Source organism: Fulmarus glacialis, unplaced genomic scaffold (assembly GCF_000690835.1).
Source record: "Fulmarus glacialis isolate BGI_N327 unplaced genomic scaffold, ASM69083v1 scaffold12688, whole genome shotgun sequence".
Taxonomy (NCBI): Eukaryota; Metazoa; Chordata; class Aves; order Procellariiformes; family Procellariidae; genus Fulmarus; species Fulmarus glacialis.
In genome coordinates this window covers 19,832-43,629 of record NW_009229033.1, presented here as the reverse complement: position 1 = coordinate 43,629, position 23,798 = coordinate 19,832, and the positions used below count along the sequence as shown (strand labels likewise).

The 23,798-nt window shown below is 37.1% G+C and overlaps 1 protein-coding gene across 1 annotated transcript in view; it reads right to left on the bottom strand.

The window, feature by feature from the left end:
- Positions 1-23,798, bottom strand: part of LOC104081100 (rho GTPase-activating protein 12-like) — a 73,025-nt gene that overhangs the window by 34,961 nt on the left and 14,266 nt on the right. The window contains 3 exon segments of the mRNA XM_009583709.1: positions 979-1,059; positions 2,681-2,821; positions 8,925-9,188. Coding sequence (XP_009582004.1) covers positions 979-1,059; positions 2,681-2,821; positions 8,925-9,188 — 486 coding nt within the window.

Genomic DNA, 23,798 nt, shown 5'->3' with positions numbered 1-23,798 from the left:
AACCCAATCTATTTTAGTGGACAGCAACTTCTTCACAGTCAAAACTCTCAGCATTGCAGAAGTCACAGAATGAAGTACCCAAGACATTATTCCCCAAAATTAACTTCAATTATAGATACTGAACTAACAATTGCTTCTGATAAAACCTGGTCTGGCAGATTTTCAGACTTCTAATTAATCTAATAGCTAATCAATAGCTAAGTAGCTTTTTAAAACCAGTAGTTACAGATTATATTGCTAGGTTTATGTATGTTACAGAATTTAAGTTATCTAACACATCAGATGAACATCGGAGAATTCAGTAAGCTAACTCAACTCTTCAGTGACTCAGATACAAATTCCTTTACTGATGTAACAAAACAGTCTAGTATATAGCTTCATTCATAAATTTCAATGTAAATATTTTCCCACAAATATTATGAAAGCACTGTCTATTAAGGTTGCTCCTTTCTAAGTGGAAGTGACTTAGCACACTGGTTTTTGGACTGATGAAGAAATAATTGAGAAACATGCTCCTTCATATCCTTATGCATACAATTCTGTGTGAAACTTTGGGGTTTTTATGGTCACCTTACTACATAGGATTGAACAAACATCCTAATAGCAGGAAAACGTATACAACTACAGCATTATGACAAACGTCCCGTAGTTTTTCAAAGTGAAAATGAGAATTAAATAGTATTAGGTAAGTCCTCAGACTACCAAGTGTCCCTTGGTCTGTCACTTTCCTGAAAAGCTCAGTTCAGCAAAGATACAAGATCTTCTTTGACATCTTCTTTCACACATCTATTTTTCATGTCCTCAAGTATAATTTTTTCTCTTCACAATCAGAAATTCCACAAAAATGCAAGAAATAATCAAGTGCAATATATAAGTCCTCTTGTTGTGAATTAACTCCCATTAAAGCCCCCATAGAACATTTATTGAGGAGGAGGGGAAAGCCCCAAGTTGTCAAAGTTTCTTTTTTTCGTCACTCACCTTAGGTAACTCCCATTCTGATCGGGAACCATCAGCACTGTAGTAGTATGGTCTACCTTGTTCATCTGCATGTTTTATCCACTGTAGAAAGAAATGTGATTATAGGAAATGTAATCAGAGTGACAGTTGTAACACAGTAAATCTCTGATACTTGGGATTTAAAGTTAATTTTTAATGAAGTGCCATCCACTTCAGCAGCGTCTACTGCACAGCCTCCATTAACTAGCCAAGGTTAGTTAGCAATGAGAGCAACACTGTTTTCAGCTTCCTGAATTGGGTTCACTAATATTTTTTCCTTCTGTAAGTCCTCAGAAAATAGTCCTGCAATATCACATAAGAGACTGGGATAAACCAGTATTTTTGAGGATGGCATATCTCACTCTTATCAACGTTATAATGTCAGTTTAAGGAGACACAACCTTTGCATCAGATCTGTGTAAGGATTTTATACATAAAATTACAGAATTACAAGAAGCTCAACCAGCAACTGCTGATAATATAAGAGATAATTGCACTTGTTGAACAAGTCCATTTTTAAAACATCAACAGGAACATGAGATGCAATTCCTAAATAAATCATGAAGAAGGTAATATAATTTCTGTAACCTCCATAGGCAACTCCCACAACCAAAGAGGTAAAACTATGACTACTGTGACTAGTTATGCAGAAAGGAAAGAACCGTAATGAGCAAAACTCTACAAGAAGATCGCACAAAAATATGCACAGAAACACTCACAGCGAGACTCTTGGGTCAAGCGGGTTTCACAAGATTGCCTTCCAGTAAGTTGTTTGTGATAGAAAACACTGTTTTCTATCAATCCCAGTGCAATTTAAAAAAAGAAAAAAATTGCATATTTGCCAAAACGTAGGTATGCGCTCTACAGACGTTTAGCAGAAATAGATTAAGCACAGTAAAATTCCAAAACTGACATAAAACTCAATTATTTAAAAACTTCTTTCAAAAAAACTTGCATACATCAAACGGGAGAAGAAGTGGTGCTATATTACAGTAAAGAAACTACTGTTTCAATGAACACTGAAGTTAAAAAACCAAAATGCAACTTCAGTGAACAATTAGAAAAATGGTCTGCTTTACAAATATAAACAAATATTGTCATTTATCCTACATGGGAGAAAGTTTTATGACGTGTCCAGAATCACTGTAAGTTGTCAGTAGCAATGAGATAATTAGAATAGAAAATAAATCTGCTGATATGGCTGTAGGTTAATTAAGAAGTTTGTCTACATCTGATAGCATGTATATAAATGAAAATCTCTAGTAAAGGATGAAACTGATAAAGCAGTATGATTTTCAGTTCGAAACCATCCTAACTGGAAGGCCTATGTAGACAAGAACAGCTCTTAAAAGACAGTAAGAAAAACATTATATTGGTATGAAGTTCATTCCTGAAGTGTAACCAAGAGAATGGGCAGGGCGGGAATTAAAAAAATTATACATGATATGTTCATTTAATATAAACTGATACCCAACTAGAAATAAGAAAACTTTTTCTGAATAGTAAAGAACACACATAAGGAAAAAAAAAAGCCTGTTCAGTTGCTGAAGTTTCGTGCATATTTAAAAAACAAAAGGAGATACTGCTGAGGTATGCTTTTCACTTCTAGAAACGAAATGTGCATGTCTAACAGTGAATTAGTGGAAAAGATTTAGAACACATGATGAGAAGAAAGAAAAAGTACCTTTTCATTAGTATAGTCATTGGTATATAAGGTTTGACCATGTTCATCCAACTCTTCTGACCAACCCTTTGGAGGAGAACCATACTGACTATCTGACTGGCTGTAACAAGAACTGTGGTCGTTTTCTTCTGATGAAAGATGCTACAAGTAGTCAGAAACATACAAGGCAGTTTTGAGAATGAAAGCGCTTTAAAATCTGAAAGATCAAAGATTATTTGACTAGAAAGAGAATAGTAATAAATTGCAGGGAGTTCACATTTTTATATCTTACATCAGAGAGTAAGAGATGCATTTTTACAGTACAGAAATATTTGATAACTGCTAAGCAATTTAAAATATTTTCAGAACTTGTTTGTATTGATACAATTTTTTTTAATTCTACTATACCAGATTTCAGCTACTCAAATTTAAACTGCAATTTTTTTTTGTCAATCTAAATTTTATTCCCACAGATTTACATTACTGAATGATGAAGAGTTAGCTTTAGTAATCTGCATCACCCCAAAAAACTTGGGAGACCTGCTACCATGGTTTTCTGGCAACATCCCAGCTTTCATAACTAAATCCTTTTCTTCCCTTCCCAAATAGCATCTGGAAAGATAATAATCGTTAAGGACAACTTGAATCTCCAGTTGCACCTTGGTAGGTCCCAGCAGTCTTGTACAATGCAACCTAAAATATTAGGAATTTCCACTCTCCTCCTTCCAACTCTGATGCATGTGACAACGAGCAATGCAAAAGCAAGGCCTTCTACCAGGCGCAGCTAGCTGAGGTGAAAGATTATTTTCTGAAGGTAAAAGTGAATTATAATGTAAAGGAACAAGTTTGAGGTGTAAAATAGAAAAAAGATTTTGCACACACACATCAAACAATTTCTGTTCCCTTGTACACTTTGTTCATCTCCTTGCTCACATATTGTAGTTACTATTCAAAGCATCCATTCTGTGCACCAAAAAAAAAAATCTCCCTGCATTCATCTCCCACAACAATATCTCTATGCCAGAGCCTCCTGAGGAATTCAATGCAGATTTCCTTTCACACTATCTTGGATCCTCGGCTAGTAGGAGGCATAACACTTAAGAGGGAACATATCCTGCTATTCTGAAATGATGATAGTTAAATATTGACCAAGGTTCAATAACACAAGTATAAGGGTTTTGAGGAAAACTATAAAGCAGGAGGAAGGCAGAATTTCAATTTTAAACTAGAAAAAAAACTCTCCTGAAAAGTTTAAATCTTACCAAAAAATATCCAGGTATCAGAAACTCAGCAGTTTTTAAAAGTCAGTATTTTTAGAGACTACGTGTTCAGTGACATTTCCAAATGATTATTATATAGGTTTTTGGTGTTACCTTTCTGAGTACCTCATCACTTGTGTGACACAAACTCCCTACGCTGACACAAGCCAGCTTACCAAGCACAGCAAAAACCATGGGAAATTTTCAGGTCATTAATAAAGTAACATGAAAAAGTAAGCGTCCTCTACCGCCTACAGAATGCAAGCATCTAAACTATGGATTAAACAATGCCACCTCTCCTGCACGTGGAGTAACATGAAATCCCAAAGTGCCAACTTCTAACCACATGGGGGGGGAAAAAAAAAGTAGTGTTCAGTCCCATTTTTACACTTGAAGAATTAAGACTGAGGAGTTGATAAAGAGTGCTTATTGGCCCCATTTGAACTACTGTTTTATAAGATAGCTATATTGTATACATATATTTAAGCTTACAGTATGTTTTAATGGTTAAATATTAAGTGCATTGACATTTGTTCAAAGTAGTAGACTTTGCACATTTTTATTATTAATATTAACAGGAATTATGACTTGCATCTGTATTTGCGTCTTCCAAGCAACACCTGCTACAGAGGAAGCAGTTTACACATGTAAAACTAAACAGAAGACTTAAAAATGAAAATTCTCCTAGAAAGACCACTGTTGTTCAGTTAGAGTGACTGTTAATGTGTGTATCTGTAAGGCACCCATATAATAATAATAATGATGCTTCAAGGCTGAACTAATCTCACATACCAATCAATGCAGGAATTCAGCCTTTGCAGACCTAAACTTAAACAAAATTCTTGAGTTGTTACAAAGTTTAACAAGCCAAGGCACTCCTTGTCCCTCAGCTAGTATGAACAACTGCTAAAGCTCCATCAACAGTGGTTAGAGAACACTGGCCAAACCATGTTCAGCAACTTTCCATTTAACTTTCAACACTTTTTCAGCATTAACTGCCTAAATGCTTTTTAGGTATCATCCATGCTCTTTCTCAGTCCCATCCTCAACTATACTACATCTCATTTAAATAACGCCATCTTAAGCAGACAGTTGCCCAACCTTACACCTTGTAAGAACTTCGCTGTGACACTAACGGGAATTACAGAAAAGGTCCCCCACATCACCACTTCTACTGTCTTTCTTGGCTTATTTCCATCTACATGGAAAATTCTTGAGGGCAGAGACCAGTTCATCACCCTGCATTTAATAAAAAAAAGAACAGTTATAGGCTCTCTTCTATCACTTCACCAGTCTAGTTTTAGAAGTTACTACTACTTCTAAAAATCAAAATAATAAGAAAGAATACTAACAAAGAAGCTAGCATCCCTTTATTACCCTCTGTTTATTTTCAAACAAAAAACAGGGAACAAAATTGCATCTTGGCCACATGTTTTAAATGTAGTTTTCAATTTAAATGAAATCCTGTTGCTTTTTTACAGCTTGCTGGTTAATTTGTTGGCCTCTACTTCACATTATGGTCTCCTAGCTAGATATTAGAGGTTTGCCTTTCTCTGATACGATGACATCTCATTCATTTTTCAGTCCACCTTAATTAAATAACTTTACTAACTGGCAAATTTCTCCCAGTTACTGTTAAGCACTCCTTCCTCAAATACATTAACAAGTCACTACCCCTGATAAATTTTATCTGTAATTCCAAAATCTTATACACTTTCCCAGAGGCTCTGTCAATAGGACTTCACTGCTTCCCCCCACCCCATCCAAACAACTGCCATAACCTACAACCGTTTTCTTTGTGAAAGAAACTTACTTTCTTTTTGTTACCAATTTCTTTGACTTATTAGGCACAATTTTGCCGCTTCTTAATTATCCAGTAAAATTCAATTTCCTAATCACAAAGTTCTAAGACCAACTATAAGCTATTTCATGTTCCAATATATTACACATGTATTAGAATATATGATCATTCAGTTCTCATTTTTACATCACCTTGCCATTTTGCTACCTAATACAATACAAACTGCTCTGAGTAGTAGAGATACAACCAGCATTTAACCTTCCTGCATATGCTCTTTTATTCCTAAATCTGAAAGGAATGAGCATAACTCAGACTAGTATCTAAAACCCAACTTAACTTCATGATAAAAAATTAAATCTGTTTTTACTAATTATTAAGACATATTTGCTCTAAGTCTTCATAATCAGACAAAATTTGGGATGTCCTATATTTTACTGTAGCTTAGATCAGGATCTCACCCTTTAAGTATTTTGGTTTAAGTACTCAGAGATCATAAACGAAAAGGTGAACATGAACAGTGGAGTGTGAAGTACACTCCCAAATGCAGAACAGAAAAGAAAGGGGGGCTAAGCAGCTTCAAAATCAACACATGACTGCTGGAAAGTGGATTGACATGGCCTTGCAACGTATCTCTCCCTAGACTCAAACTTTGATAACCCAGTCAGAGAGAACACAAATTACTTAAGGAACTTGTGCTACTGGAAATACAAACTTATGTCTAGTTAAAAAATTAACCAAAACATGCATCATCCATTGGTCTTACAAAGACTGAAAACTTGATAGATATAACTGTCTGAAGGCCAATCTGTGATACCTCAAGCATCGCAAATAAACAGAAGAACTGAGCTGAAGTACGTTCTGGGCAATAAAAGAAGATTTTTAAAAATCAAGCTTTCTGAACACGCAACCATGTGGTGAAGTCGTGGTACAGACGTATGAGTAAGAGTCAGAGGGATCATTTGCAGATGGGGAGGGGGAGGAAGAATTATTGGAAGCCGTTCCATGAAAAGAAAGAAGAATGATGATAACAGAAAGCCAGTTGCACGTACTACAAGGAGAGTTACTACTCAAAAAAGCAATCACCTTATCCAGACTAAAAACAGAGTCTTATCCAGCAAAAGGACAGCCAGTGAGAAATTAACCGTCAGAGATACCAAAGGTGACAGCCACAAACATTTCACCAGTTTACCTGTTGCTGCCACTAGCCTGTGGCAAGAAAAGTGGCTGTTCAAATGCTTGCGGATGTCATGGCTGCTATGAAGACCATTGCCAAAGGCAATGAAACGGTCCCTTTTACCTTTCTCTCCTGTTTCTGTCACTACTGTCCCAGACGTAGACTTCTCTGACAGGGCTTCCAGCAATCTAAAATTCTTGAGCAGTCCACAATTAAATTTTAAAACTAAACATTGTAATAGGCTCAGGAGGAAATCCACCTAAACTATACATGTTTGAAAAGGGTATATAGAAGTGAAATATGTAGAAGATTTCTTGATAAATGTTTTATTTTTTTCTTTCAGTCAGGAAACTGATTAACCTAAGTACTGTTTGAACACAAGAGCACTATTTTAAGCATATTTAAATAGTAATATTCATCTCCCGCTATTGCTTTGCTTTATCTGAACCACTGCAGTTCAGATAAACACACACCACTGCCTGGCTCTCCCTAGTGACTGGCTGCACAGAATATATTCTGCACCTCAAATATTAGCCCAAATCATCTTTTAACAAAATAACTTCATGGTAAGCTTCAACTCTCTAACGCATGCTCCGCGGCAAAGCTTTGCCAAAAGATTTTGCAAAAGCAAAAAGTTTGCATAATGAAAAAAAATCCATTGATATACCTAATCCATTGATATATCTATATCCATATATGGCCTGAATAGAATCTAGTCAAAAGCTAATTGCCAAAAGCTGGGGTGGATTTCCTCCCCCATCAGCATTTGCTACCTTTAGACCTAGACACTTGGCTAGGCAGAGCTTCTAGCATGGTAATTCTAATGTGCTCATCTTCTGTTCTCTAGGATACCATTCACAGAATGAAGAGAAGGATTTTCTCAAAGTTAACACAATTTCATAAGAAAACATTGCTCCTTTAACTGCCCTTCCTCCTAGTTCATTCTACAGCTATCCAAGGCAGAAATCATTGACAAGTGTGTAAATTCAAATCTCCTAAGCAAATGGTTAAATAAAATGCTGCAAAAAGTTATCCAGCTAAACTTACTTTTTACATTCACCATGATTATTCCACCTCTTTAAGAATTCATGAATTAAATAAAATTCCAAGTTTGAACAGTCACATATGCCCCTTTCTAAAAGAATAAACATTTTAAAAGCATCACAGATGCTTAAGATATAGAATTTATGCTTATGTAGAATATTAGGCTTAATGCTTAATACATAGAATTATTAATAGTATGTATAAATCTAAGTAAAAAAAAAATATATTTTTATTTGATAGAAGCTTCAATTATGTCAGTATTTCTGATGCAGGTGGAAAGTGCTGTGGAACTCCATGAAGTCTGTTTTTTACTCCAGAACTCTGGAGTTCTCTACATCCATCTTAATCTCTAAATCCATCTTAATTCCTCTCTGTGAAAATATTTTCCTCTATAAGAAAAACATCTCATATTTAAATTTACTGCCACAGCATTAACCAAGCAATAGCAAGCACCTGTATATCCCCTGCCTTTGTTTTACTGTGTATTTAACTGATAGTGATAAAAATAAATAATTCCCCTTGCCTTTTTCAATGCATCCCCACAAATCCTGCTTCTAGAAGCACTGTCACACTCCCTTTCCTTTCCCCGCCTTTTCCCCCAAAAATGTGCCAAACACACTAGGAAAGAGAACACACTCCATGTCAGAAAATTTACAATAGCTGTCTTATTCTATTGTCATTTATAGTCCTTTTAGTTTCAAGATATCTTAGTTTTCCTTTACCTTTAAGAGAAAAGCTGCAATACCTGCTGAGGGACTGTAAGGCATTTTTACAACTTACTACTCTTGTACACAGTTCATGTACGCATTGCTGTACACAAAAGCGATTGAAGAGGTAAATTGTTTACTACTCCATACCAAGACGCATGACCAAAGGGCAAATGAAGACACTCCCTGACACCTCAAAACTCAGCGATACCAAATTCCATAGCAAAACAGCATTCATACGCATTACAATCTCATTGCTTGTGATCTCAGAAGGAACTACCTCATGATCTGCATGGCTCTGGGAATCCCCTTTATTAATGCTTGCATCTCGGGCCCACCGCGGAGGTTTCCAGGTTCGTTCCTGTGATCCTCTGTTGTAGTAATAACAGCGTCCTGTCGTATCTTTATGGGTTTCCCATTCCCCATTTATTTGGACCGGAGCACTTGTAGGTAGTGGTGGAAGTGCAGACTGAGATATTTTCAGTTCTTGTAAATTAGCATAAACTGGTGAATCAGGCCTCCCTTGGCTTGGTGGAGTAGTTGGCTATTGAGAGAAGAAATGTATTGTTAAAGAGCAAATGAATTTTAGAATGCTCCCTTACAAATCAGAATATATTACAGTAGTAAAACAAACCAACAAACTCCCTTTTTTGTTGTTAAGTACAAAAGCACAAAGGACAGCCACAAGATGCTGGGGTGTGAAAACATTAGATTGTTAACTATAAGGCAGATAATAATCACAAGCTGTATTTATTTAATACTGAAACAATTTTTCAGCATTTCTCCAGATAACAGCTGATAATTATGCCTTGCAGTGGATTTGACACACACTGGAATCATCATCAAAATAATTATATGCTTTCCTTGTTGAAAAACTTCAGCTTTACAGTTGAAGTATTGCTCAGGAACTGTAAGTAATGTGGTCTTGTTCAAGACAGAACGTAGCATTTCTGAGATGCCACTTGTTAGGCAAAGATGGTCCCCCAACCTTTCCCCCTCACTGCTAACACAGATGATGGTGAATGTAAAGCAGCACTTTTATCTCCTCAGCAAGATCTAAACAGACAGTTCAGTTGGAAAGATGAGCACAATGTTGTGACTAAGGAACTCTGGAAAGCACCTGGATGGTTTACCAGTATGCCTTTCCAAACAGATGCTCAAACAGATGCTTATTTAAAAATATTTTGGGCAATATCACCAAGTGTTCTGATTACCACTCTCTTCTTACAGAAATTAAGTGGATATTCTTATCCACCTAATTTTATTCATATACATGCACACAAACAGAACAACAAATACCTACAAGAAAACAAAACACTAATGACAATTTCTTATTAATAAATAGTTTGGCTAACATGAAGGCCAGCAAAAAGCATGGTTAAAAGTCCATGGCACTCACTGAAACCATGAGTACTTTCGAATAAGCCACTGAAGTGTTTAGGAAAGAAATACTCTTTCAGATGCTCAACTTTTAAAGTATAATACAAGTATATAAAACACACCATGCAGAATATAAGAGCATGTGTTTTCACGAAAGCTGTGATTATGAGATTGTGAAAGCAGCTTGTTATTAAACCAAATTGAATAGTTTCCTGGTAATGCACTGCTATCTCTGTATTTTAGGGCACATTATTTAGGTACTCTAAAGGAAGGAACTATATAATTTATACCATCCCTTCCCCCTGCTTGGTTTTAATTCAGAAGCTTTGCTGCAGGCAAGTCCTTGTGACTCTTGTTGCATCTTTCACAGGAAAAAAATAACATATTGCATTACATAAAAGATCTTTTATAATGTACTTTTAAACATTAAAATCATAAGCTGCTAATCTAGGCCACATCTAATCATAAATTATCGAGGTTTGCTCAGGCAAGACAGCATATTATACCACACAATCAGATATAAACTGATTGCACCATAGCTAAAACCAAATATGGGCAATATCCACCCAAAAGGGGAAACAGCCAGGGAGGAACTTAATGAGATTAAAACGGGCATAGACTTGTTTTGTGTGCCTTTAAAAGAGAAAACACAGCTTACTAGATATAGCAAGTACAGTATGTTTAAGGCAAACCACAAGGTCGGGTGGGGGGGTGGGGGGAAGTTGCAGCACTGGCAAAATCGGAGCGCCAAAAACAATTAGTATCCTTCTCTACCTAATTCAAAGGAAAAAAAAAAAATCTGTTACAAAACTTGATGAACAGTAAAATACTATTTTTCTACTACCCAAGTCTCCCCCCCCATCCCGCTTTTTCTTTCTGAGGAGGGTCGAATGGCTGCCTTTGGTAGAGTTGCTCTTGAGAGCACTAACAGCATAAGGAATGCTCCTATGAACGAAGCATCACCCCACTGTCTTCAGGGATGAACCCCGATTCTCTGGGATGCTGGGAGAGTAACCTTGAGGTCTCCTCATTCAAGAGCACAGTTTCTGCATTCGTTTCCCAATTGGCCTGCAGAGCTGCATTTCCCACGTAAATCGTCCTGCCATTAAACCACCGGGCTTGTCATTTAAAGCAACGTACACCTGCACCGGGGAATGCACAAACCTTCAAGGTTCTTCCTCTATTTCAAGGAAACGGCAAAAGCAACACCACCAAGTGCCCTGCTGCTGCGGCAGGAGGCCGGTGGCTTGCACAACACTTGTGCCCTCCTAAAATTGCTCTTCCACACAAGGCAATAAGAAGGCTTTGCTGTCTGGACTGCATTTGCCAGTTGCTTTTTTGTTTTAATTAAGACAATGAAGTGCCATTATTAAAGAACAGTTCTGTGTATTAATAAAAGTGTTTTCCAAATAGAAAGCCTATGACACAGTTTTTAGAACATTTTCTCAAGCAACACATAGGAATATGGCTCAGAGGTTTCACACTGAGGTTTTCAACGGTTTCAGCATTATAACCGGAACAACTCCAAATGAAACTGCAGGACCTGCATGTGCTAAGCCAATACCGGAAGCTCCAGCCAACATACTGCCACATAACTCAGGCAGCATACTAGTTAAGTTTAAAACAGTAACATGATATGAAAGCGTAATGAGGGGTTTTCGTCTGAATGCTTAGTACTTCCAAACTCAATATACTGATTTCTGGTTTTCAAGGGAAAGCCAGAACTTTTGTCCTGAATAACAAACAAGGCAGCTAACTGTGCTGCCAACCAAGCCTCCAACTACTTTCATTCCCTGTTGCTCTCTCTTCTGAGAGAATTGTAAGATTTTTGGAAGGCACCTGCAAGTCACTGCTTTCAGCGAAGCATAAAAAAAAAATGCAAAGCCATCAATCTAACTACAACACACAGCTTAGTTCATAAGCCCATCTTTGAGGGATACAACTTTCTTATCAGGAACTATTTTAAATAACCACGTAGCGTACAATAATACTTCCTCATACCTCGAGCCACGCAACGAGGTATGTTGTTGTGTCTACAATAATGCTCAGTTCAACAGCACCCAACCATATCAAGGCTAATTTTGTGAAGAATTTCTCATTTATTGATGAGAAAAACAGCTTTTAGAAAGCTCAAAGTTTTACTGAAACTAACTTTAGTGTACTTTCTATATCAGTGTTGGCAGGAAGGTCCATCCTCCCCCCACCCAAGGTGGGAAGGAGAGCCCGCAGAGAGGCAGGTCCCACCGGATGTCCCTGTAGAGCTCCCAGTCCCTACACCAGCACGCCGTTTCATTTAAAGTGACTGCTTTAAGTTCAGACCGTGTTCTGCAAAAACCTTTAATAGTTTCAAGCCAAAAAGCGTATTAGTTTAACTGTATTCCTTTCATTTACCAAACCCATTACTCATTACCAATGTATAAATTTGAATAGATAAAGCATTACCTAGATCAAAATAGTTTTTGACCACTTCCATGGCTGTTTTCCCAAAACCAGACATACACAGTTAAGGGAAATTTAAATATATGCTGAACTCTAAATAGCTCTGTACATACATGAGGATTTCCAGCTACAGCTTCACTCCCTGAGCTTCATTTTCGCACTAACAAGCTCCGAATGCTCATAAACATGGAATTAAATCTACCAAAAGAGACTCCTTGTCTTCTCACTATCAGAATCACAAGAACACGTCCTTCAACATGCCCATGCACGCACACACAAAATGCCTTATACTCAAAATATTTCAACATTCATTTGCTATTTGATATGGATTTCAGACTTTTTCATGTTGCTTTCTCCTGCTAAGAACAGTGAAGGACGCTTGCTAGAAAAGTAGTAAAAATTAGAAAGCAGAAATAATTCTATGATGCTACAACTTGAATGAAAATCGTACAGCCCATTAAGCACTATGACAACTTTATGAATATAAGGACCTCTCCCTGAGCTCAGTAATGCTCTGTATTTTAATACTTTAGAAATCTGCTGTATTTAAGTTCAGTCTCACAGAAAAGTCTGCTAGCACTAAATCCTTGCAAACTGATAAGGAAGAGAGTTTCATGCAGGCAGGACAAAGTTTCCAGGATCAACACAAAACATTCTTTAAATAGGGACTGTACACACAGCTTTTTCAGAACATAGTTTTTATACTGACACAGTAGGAAGCAGATACGTGCCTTTAAATAAAACAACCTGTTAATCATTCATGAATGAACAGTCAACATTTTCAACAAAGGCCGCAGACACGCTATCAGGCCTCTGAACACTTGAACTCAGTGCAATGAAAAGCAAACTTACTATACTTCACAAGGTACTTTTCATTACCAAAATGCGTATCAGCTTCTCAAAGGATACCTTAAAATTTTAATGTTACCTTATATAAATGGCTTTTTTTAGATAGCAGTATTTGTTTAAGCATTCAAAATTAAAGCAAATTTAAAAAAAAAAGTTCGGTGCATTCCAGCAGGGTAAGACTGCAGTTCTGGGAGAAACAAGGACTACAGACCTCTTCCCTATCCACCACCTAAAAATGCTTTTGGTTTATTTTCATGCAATGAGAACAAACTGATTGAGGATGCCAGCAATTAAGAGACAGAAAACAAAGTTTCCTTGCAAATGGCAATTACCTTTTTCCTTTTACAATACTTAAATCCAAGACAAAAACTTCTAGAACATAACAACTGCTTAAAGAACGACTGCAATGCTAGCCTGCAAAAAATGACCTACCACACATGATTTTCCCTCCTTTACAAATAAATTGCTTTAGTTGTCATGCCTCTGTTTGCAGCTTTTCTTAGTGTTATGAACTTGAAATTAAAAGCTTCCATTTCCATAGCAGCATTCGGATTGCTGAAACTAGCTGCTAAAAATGAAAAAAACGTATTAAAAAAAAAAAAGCAAATCTCATCTTAATACACTTTATGAAGTTACAAGCAACAGATTGTCCATACTTATGCAAAGGAAGAGCTTACACTAAAGGAAAACGAGGGAATACCAGCTCTTTGCAGCAGCAAGCCGAAGAAACGAGAACAGGCACATCCCACAGCATCCCGAGACAGGGAACGAAGCATCTGAGTTCCCTCAACAACCGAGCTTCTTGCCAAGGAATTGCCACTGTCCTTTTAGTAAGGCCTGGGACTTCAATACCAGCTTTATTCAACAGGAATGATATAAAAGAAATCTCAAAAACTCTACAGTTTCATTTTCACGAAGTGACAGCTTCAACTGGAATAATTAGCTCGTCTCCTCCTTCCTCTTTCTGCTCTTGGGTTATGTTTTTACAAACCTGTTTTGGACCCTACTTTCTTTCTAACACATTCAGGCACATTTAAAACTTACTGTAATACCCAAAAATCCATGAAGGAGATTTTTCAGCAAGTCCTTTACTACCTCAGAGGTGAAGATAGCAAACTAATTTAATAAGCCAAATTGAAATGGGAACCCAAACAATTTTTTTACGCACTAACCTCCAACCTTAACTGGATAATTCACACTAAGTCTAAGGAATGCATAAAAAGATGACAGTAAATATTATAAGCCTGTTAATATTTGACTATAAATTTTGGACAAGCTATAATAGTGCAAGTATTATTTAACTGCATTGAAGTTTTCATGTTCAGTTGATTTGCTATTACAGTGATAAGAAAAAAATAAATGACATTGCAAAGCAGTGCAGAATTAAAATCATCCTGTACAAATCATTCAAATATATTTGCCTAGTAAAGGCCATTCAACAGTTAAATGTTTAAAATGTCCCATTTAAAAGTTAAGCACATACACTCAAAGTAATTTTTTAAAATGGCTAGCCAATAACTTTCCATCAGATTGAAAACAGTAAAATTAAGCATCCGATTTACTTTTGCTAATTCTATCTTTTGGTCAATTTTGCATTTTACTTACACTGAATTACAGGCTGAGCTATTACTTTCTTCTATTTCTGGAGATACTTACATACAATTCATTTTAATATAAATACATCTATTAATATTTTGTTTTATGAAACTAGATTATGAAACAAAGAGTCTTAGTACATAGGACATCGTGTTCTGCCAGAATGCGCTTGTGTTACTTCAGCCATTTAAGTTCCCTTCTTCTTTAGCTCTCCCATAACACAAAAAAAAAATTCCCAAAGTTGCTGAAAATATAAATCTTTATCTGGTGATATTGTAATGCCTTATCAATTAAAAAAAATAAAAATCTAGATGCGTAGCAAAAAGCCTCTAAAACTAAATACAATCCCTTTTCTCGGTAGCCCAAAAGAAGTGACTTAAGTTATTTTCACACTCATCAAGACAATGATTCATTAAATTGAACTGCAAAAACCCTGCAGCACGGAAAGCCAAGAGGTGGCTTCCTCTGTCACATTCGCAAGCTCTTAGGAACAGAAGCGGAAAGCGGCTGCAGCAGGAGGGCTCGCGCTCTGGTTTGCCAGTGTCCTGCTACGGAGGGGCCGCTGGCTGCCTCCGAGTACCAGAGACACCGCTCCCAGACCATCCATCATAAGCAGCCGGTCAAAGAAAAGTGATGGAAAACCTTTTTTTCCTGCACACTCTACAGATTTCCCATTTACATTTCTGTAGTGCTCATGACCATCTCAGTGAGCAAAACTATTACATATGAACTTAGGAAGTTTATAGCAATAGAAGAAAGTATATAATTGATTGAAGGATTGCAACAGTGATGTCAAATATTTTAAAAAACTGAAATAAGATCTTACAATGGGATCCTTTGTAAAACACGCACAAAGATGACAGTGTTTACCGTACTTGTACTTTGCCACTCGCACAGTCTAGCTTCTCCCTTCCATAAAAAAGCTTTTGTCCAAGGGCATAGACAAAGCTGCTTTTCCTATAGTAGAAAATTTAAATACTATATGAAACACTTTACTTCATACATGCTTACACAGCAAGCTTACCCCAATTAGGGAAGAGTGGCCAAATTTAAGTGTGTTGAAAAGTCAGCCAGTGAATTTCCTTCATCCCTTTTTTACCCTGTCCACTTCACCATATAAAACACTGATACTTTCAGCAGACATAATGTAGTATCTGTAACCTATTTCAGAAATTTAACCAGCATCTTGAACAACCTGGACATGCCATGCAGTAGTAGACTTACACACTTATTTTTCCTCCACCTTCATGGAAGTAGTATCAAGTTGGTTCTGTAATAAAGACGTTTCAACAATACTAGTAGAAACACCAAGTTCATTGTGCGTTTAACTGCTGTCAATTCTTGACCTCTGGGGAACCCGCAGTACATGTTTGAATGCAGATCTGTGAAGAATAAAGCTGTTGGGAGTCATTCATGATGTCTCCCGAGGACTATTTTCTATAAAAACTAAGATAGCACACTAAGAAAACACCAGAAAAACCTAACTTGCTTTCTCCAGTGGAAAACTGTCCTGTAATATGCCAACAGCTACTGCTTTTCAGAAGGGCAGTATCACAAGAGAACACCAAGTTCTTTAGTTGTTTTAGAAGTGTTACAGCAGAATAACCGATACAGCAGAATAATCTCTTAAAAGTTTCAGGAGTACTGGAGAGCCCTAACTTAACAAGCCATTTACTGTTTTAACTGCTTTAATGTATAGCCATACATCTCACTTGCCTCAGAGAGGTCAAAGTATTTTTTAAGAGAGATTATTAACATCTTCTATGTTGTCACCATTACAGTACCATCGCACGTCTAAAAAGTTAGTTCCTATGAAATATTATTGCAGGGTAGAATGCTGTTATTTGAACTCATAATAGCTAAAGGTCGAGAAAAACTTTCCATTAGTATAAGTCACTTCAAACTGAATAGCAATTTTTTCTACACTTTACATTTTCAAAAGTACAGATCCCATAGCATTTAAGTGTACTTTTGAGGGTCCAGCGCTTACACAAAGCAGTGTAAAGCCAGGCACCCATGGAAAGTGCAGATGGGAAAGTAAACATCACCTCTGATAAGACTCCCAAGTTATTCAAAAGTTACTAAAGTTGTATTACTGGGCAAGCTCAAAAGCGTATAAGATAACTTGAGCGCTATTTGATCAAACAGAATGAAATGTAACTGCTACCATGCAAGTTACCAAAAAGCCATAACTTAGTAGAACAAAAATTGTAATATTCTATTTCAAAGAGAAGGAAAAAGCCAGAGCCATTAAGAATTTTAAAACTATATATGTGTATATTAATGGTTCACTTTCCAAATATTAAGGTTTTTTTTTTAAAAAACTAGAGAAAAGAACAATTTGCAAGAGAGAGTTCTAAAACACAGCAGTCATCAAATCTGTGTTCTGTCAGAAAGGGTATTTAATCCCAAATACTTGACAAGAAAATGCAGAACTCCCACACAATTTACAGCTGTTGTCCTTTTCCTCTGCTGTAAAAGCAGATTTTACTTGTGTGAAACTCTGCTTCACTAAATGTTGCTTGTGGCAGCAAATTCTGCAAGCATTTGTTATGCTAGTATTTCTTTGTTAGGTGTTAGAATAATTTCAAAATATCTTCTTGAGCTTATGAACTGCAACACTTAGAAGTTTTTAAAAACATATGCAGCTGCAGAACATCACCAGTATTCAAACAGTATGAGCAATGCTAACATATCAGCACACTTACTGGTATACTGGAAATGTGTTATGGGAATAAATTAAGGCGGCAAACCCCAGTGAATAACACAGCTAACTGGCCTAGGAAGAAACCATGGTATAGCATGAAATCAGATACTGGAATAATTTCTGTTGGCTTGCCTTACTAATATATTAACAAGAATATATTCTGTTGTGCAACCGGTAAGCTCTATCCTTTCCTGAACACCCAGGCAGCTGTACTTCACACAGTTTAATAGGCAGCTGCTACCCTCCACATCTGCTTCTCAGAGCTTTCCCTGAGTTTCTTACTTGCAACTACTATTCCCAAGGTACTGCGCTACTCATGTGTCCCAAATCTCCAGTGGGCAGTTTCCTTGATTAGAATGTCCCACTTGGGAATAAACAGGCAATCCCTTCAGAAAACAGCCAGTGTGGCTATTTACATTACCTTCCATAAACATTGTATTAAAAACCTGAGAAACAAGTTTCAGTACTGCCCAATTTATACATAGAGCAACACCTGGAAAGTATATTCTAGGGATCCTGACTGGCTATACACTTTCAAAATACATGTTTTGAAGAACCACATTTTACATACTGTCATGCTAGCTCTATACCTCTACAAACCAAAAATCAAATTATACACCCAAAGTCTAAAAAATTATGACAAAACCTGTTCATTAAGTAATTTTTTCATACTCTAAGATAAAACAGACCTAGGTTAGGAAAATATGAATCTCAAGATGTAATTGTTCTTAAGTCTGTTCACGCAAAGTCCTGATTGTTTCCATATTTTTAATTTCAGGCAAATTTTTCAATAGCTATCCTTTTTAACACATCAGAATATCTACTATTAAAAAAAAAGAAAAAATCTCTTTTGTTCTTTTTCCTTTTGGAAAAACTGGTTTGCTCATCTTAGCAGAAAGGGAAGCCAAGAGAAGAGTCATTTACTGTTTTAAATGAGTTAGTTACCCTAACTCCCCATGCACACAAGCAAAGAATTTCCTTTGTGCAGAAAGGCAGAAGCCACACTGGCAATTCTGCTTATACCAGAAGATCAGCAAATGCTTTTGCTAATTCAGTTCATGTCACCAAATTAATAAAGCACACACTTCAAAGGACTCAGCCAACAACTCAATGTTTAGAAAACAAGAAGAAACACAAATTTATTTATTTCAGAAAATAAAAGACTACTGATACAATTTTAAGATATAGCTAAGCTGGTCTACCAGCCGCCCGCTACCAAGAGCGACTCCATCTCCCTTCCCCTCGGCCCCCGTGATGCTGATGTGACCCTGCAGCAAGCTGAGGGAAGAAACTAGAATGGCAGTAAATTAATCCCACTGAGACTTTAAAAACAAAAAACAAACAAAACCACCCCATATTTGGACCCTCTAGGTGATTGCAGGTCACTGCAAGGTCAGTCAGAGATGCCTTTGAAGTGTCTGACTGACTTAGGAGACAGGAGAGCAGGTCCTTCTCTTTCAGAACCTGCTAGCTCTAAAGGAGGTTTAGCTGCATCATTAAACCCCAAAAGTGGCTGGGAGAAGGAATTGTCTTCAAACACCTAAAACGGAATCAGTTATAGACACAATAATAAGTAAAGAGTTGTCTATTTCTGCCAGGGACTGGAAAAAAAACCTGGCTAAATTTAAAAAAAAAAAAAAAAACAACATTACTTATGTATGGAGAGAAGTAAGGTAAAAGGAACAAAACTTTGCAACAGCCTGATCAGGAAAATAGGGAACTGTCCTTGAAGGTTTAAGTGCAGGTTAGTCAACAACTTTCAATAGCACTTTTGGTATTCTTGCTTCTGTTCCTATGCAGTGAGAAAGAGCCACGTTGGGGTTCTTCTCCATTTTTATTACTCTCACAAGGTTTTGTATAGCTTCACACATTTGTAACCCTCATCCTGAAAGGCAGCAAATTCACATCTAAAGTTAGAAACAAATGGAGCAAGCTATTAAAAACATACAGTAAGAAGCTGTTTTATTGTACAAGTATGCACCACTGATATGTTGGGCTTAAGTCCCTGTTTTTTCATAAGAAAAATCAACAGCCTGTAAGAACAAGCAATATAGCACCATAGCAATCGGAGCATTAAAGAACATACCTGAAGAAGAAGAGGCCTCATGCCATCAAAGGAAGAAGTACCCCAATTAGCTCAGACAGAGAATAACAAATATTTTTAAGTTGAATAAGCACAGCTCCTCCTGTCACCTCAGTACAGAACACAGTAGTAGTATCAATGGTAAGAGTGAAGACAGAAATACAATTTTGCTCACTAGCTTATGTCCTCCACTTGGAGTGAAAAAACTGGTATCTGAAGAAAGTGGTTTTATTAGTATTTTGAGAAAAACTATTTTAACATAAAATATAACACATGCAATACTTTATATATGCAGTATAAAATAAAACATTTTCCTCACAGCCACCCAAGCCCTTCCAACCACAGGAAAAAGGGTATTATAGTGATGGCTGATGCACCTACAAGATAAAACTTGATGACAAGTTTTACTCGTTATGACTATCTCAGGCAACAGGTAAGCCAAGGTAACTGCAAAATAAGCACATCTAGGGAACTCGGCTGTTGCGCAGACTAAGGTGTGAGTTGCCCGCTTACCAGTGAGGCATTCGCCAATTCTGGCAATGCTGAAGGTCTTCCACCGGTCTGCATGGACAAGCACGAAAAAATGCCTATCACTCTGCATCTAATATATTACCTTACAGAATTAGAAAGAAAAGGGATACTTTTGCCACAGTTGTCATCAAATGAGATGGAATGGAAAGTGTAGTGAGGCAAAGGACTAATACATAGTCTTAGCTAAGCTGGACTGCTATGTCTGTCAATTTTTGTTTTATTTTTCTTTAAGAAAAATAGGAATGGTACATTGTTCAGAGTGTTTATAGTCACTTCTTGCAAAATGAAAAAAAACCCCACATATTAATAATATTAATTTTTAGTAGAAAAACCTGGGTCAGGTACAGTGGGAATATCTTAATCAATTTAAGCAAGAAAAGATGCTGTATTTTCCTCCCCTCTGCAAACCTCCAGGGTATATCAATACTTAAAATAAGTTATAACCCAGAAGAGTTATAAAACATTCAGAAACATAGCAGTAAGGGAAGGGGAGATTCCCTCCCCCCAAAAAAAAGCTGAGGACCTTTCTTCAACCTGTAGCAAAACTGACATGGATAAAGCAGGAAGTTTCCACCGGATCTAAACATGCTTCCAATTTCAGACAGTCCCACAGATCCAAGAGATGAGTTTTGGACAATCAAGCTTCTCGGATTTCAGAAAAATAAGGACATGCCCCCATTCACTCAGTCATGTCAACCCTGTAGTGACTCCTGTCCTGTTCACTGAGGTGGTTAATCCGAAAAATTAGTAAGACGGAAAACAAACCAGACATGAAAATACACACAACACTATACTTTGTGGGATTAATACATAGATTTTTCAGAGCAGGTAAGTTCAACAATGGACAAACCCACTTCTGTGTTTGGACGATCACAAAGGCAGTGAAATCATCTCTATATTAAAAAGCTTTCCAGCACAGAACTTAAGTCACCCGAAGCAATACCCTGAAATGTGCCAGGCAACTGGAAATGCTTGTGCTTCAATTATTCTTCCTTGACTATGAATTATCACTTCGCAGCCCTCAGAAATGGAGCTGGTAACTCAATTCCCAGGTACAAACCACCACACTCAAAATGTTACAACTTAGGTGGCAAACCCCACATGTTTAACGAAGAGCAGTTTTACCGAGACCTGTGGCCATTTCCCCCTGGTTCACTTTCACAGCTGCAGCACTGACAGGAAACTTCAAGTCACTTGTCTTCCCTGAGAAGCTGCACATAAGCAAATGATGAAACAAGCTGCATTTTGTAATACAAAATAGAAATCTTGCAAACTAAGTGAACTGAGCTTTGGGTCTTTTGCCTGGGTTTTTTAAGCTTCTGAGTAACTACAGTGCAATCTAAACTTCAATATTTATCTGTTCAGAAGCCATTAGTTGTAATTTTTGCAGTTCAAATGTAATTTCAATGTGGCCATTAGGATAAAAAAAAAAATTCTGTGGATTGTATGCTACAGTAATTGAGAAAGAACCACAAAATAGCATCAGTGCATACAACCTATAATGTCTATCACATCTTAAATAAAAGAATTGGTGAAGGGACTAAGGCAGTGTCACATGGTCTATAAACTTACTTTTTCTAAAAAAAAGTGTATGCCAGAATATTCAAAGAATAATAACGAATGGGTTCCTCAACAACAGACTAAGCCTATCCCCAGAAGCTCGGCACAGCCATCGACCCTCCAAAGCCAAAACTAAATCTGAGTATCTCCCCTCCTCCAACAATCTTCCTTAAACATAAGTTACAGCTTTCACACAGAAAATTATTGTATGATGTTCACTGATATGCATTGCAAAAGAGGTGTCAGAACAGGTTCTAAGGGTCCCTTATGTCCTACATGAACTATTGAGCAACTCAAGTTAAAAAAAAATTAAAAATAAAAATAAATCAAACCTTAACATTCAACTAAAAATTATGACAAAGAAAAAAAATGTAAACAAAGCACTGAAAGTATCTCCACTGCCAGGCTAGTATGACTACTGTTGAATAGGCAGCCACATGGATTAGTGGTCAAGCACCATGAGAATCAAGAGGTTACAGGCCCACTCCATAGAAAAGCTACCCGATTTTAAGTAAGAAATTAGGTGCTTCGAGAATTAGCATCTCATCAAGCTTTAAGTAACCAAATTAAAATACATATTTTATTTTCTGACTCCTCAGATCTACTTAATAGGAAGCAGCTCCACTTTAGTACTTCCAACTGTACACTGGTACGAAAACTGAAACAAAGGAAGGTTAAACAGCACTGCATGCCAGCCACGTTCCCCATAACATAGCTCAGGATTTTGGTTTTTTTAAGCACCCATTTTAGGGGGAATATATTGATGTGAAAACATTGATAGATGGGACTGATAATTATAGATTGGATTGATAATTAACATGGTCAACAGAAATATTTCCTCTGTTGCACTCTAAGTTTTTCTACAACTTCCGCTATAAATCAGACTATGAAGTCCCTACAATTATCCCTGACTGTAGTATCTTTGAGTTCTTTGATAACTCAAAAAGAAAAGAAAAAAAAAATAACCTCTACCTAACATTTAATATCCTAAGTTGAAATTTCTCACTTAAAGGCTTGTGTCGTGGTTTAACTGTCTTTATCTCAACCCACGAGCTTTCTTACTTTTACCCTTCTGATTCTCTCCCCCATCCCACCTGGGGGGGAGTGACCGAGTGGCTGCGTGGTGCTCAGTGGCCGGCTGGGGGTAAACCACAACAGCTTGGAACTATCTGTTCAACATAAAATGCTGTGTTTGCTATAGAAGCCAACTGTGTAACAGGACACACACACACACAAAAACTTATTCCAGCTTTCTGTGCTGATTTCATTCCTTCAGACAAGTATCAACAACTGATCATAATTAAATGTTTAACAGAAATCCCCCTGCTTGTTTGCAGGTCCCTCTCAAACAAAGTTTTCATAGGATGAAAGACCTCTTACAAAGAGCTGAAGCAAAGAGGTACAGCCTGCCAGAAATAAGGGGGGAATCAAGTATTTCGATATTTCAAGTACAGGCTCCATCTCCAAAAGCCTGCTATCAGAGTTAGATCAATCCAGACAGGGTCTGCTAAAGATGCACTGATCATAAAGATGGCATCTGGTCTTCCCACGTATGGTACTACATTCAAACTAGAGCCATTCTGGCTATGAGCTGGATTAAGACTGTAAAAACCTCTCTCGAAGTCTGGCTCCAGCAGTGAGATAAGACTCTCAGATGTAAGAGAGAAATGAGTGAACGCAGCTGTAAGCGAACCAGACCCTGCAATAAAAATAGGAAGCGGCCCATGCAGTCTGCCCAGTACCAAGGTAGGAAGTAGGGAAACACCATGATTACAAGACAAATTCACAAATTATTAAAAGTAGTAAAATAAACTGACATAATTTAATTGGCTTTCTGCCATGCAACACCATTTTTCACTGCTGACAACTAAAAATGAAAATCGTCCCAATCCCTAGATATCAGAGATCCATTCCAATTTATCAGTAAAATGAAGTTATTAAACTGCCATTAAAAAAAAAAAAATTAATACTGTCTCTGCAAAAGGCAGAGGAAAAAGAAAGTCAGATTC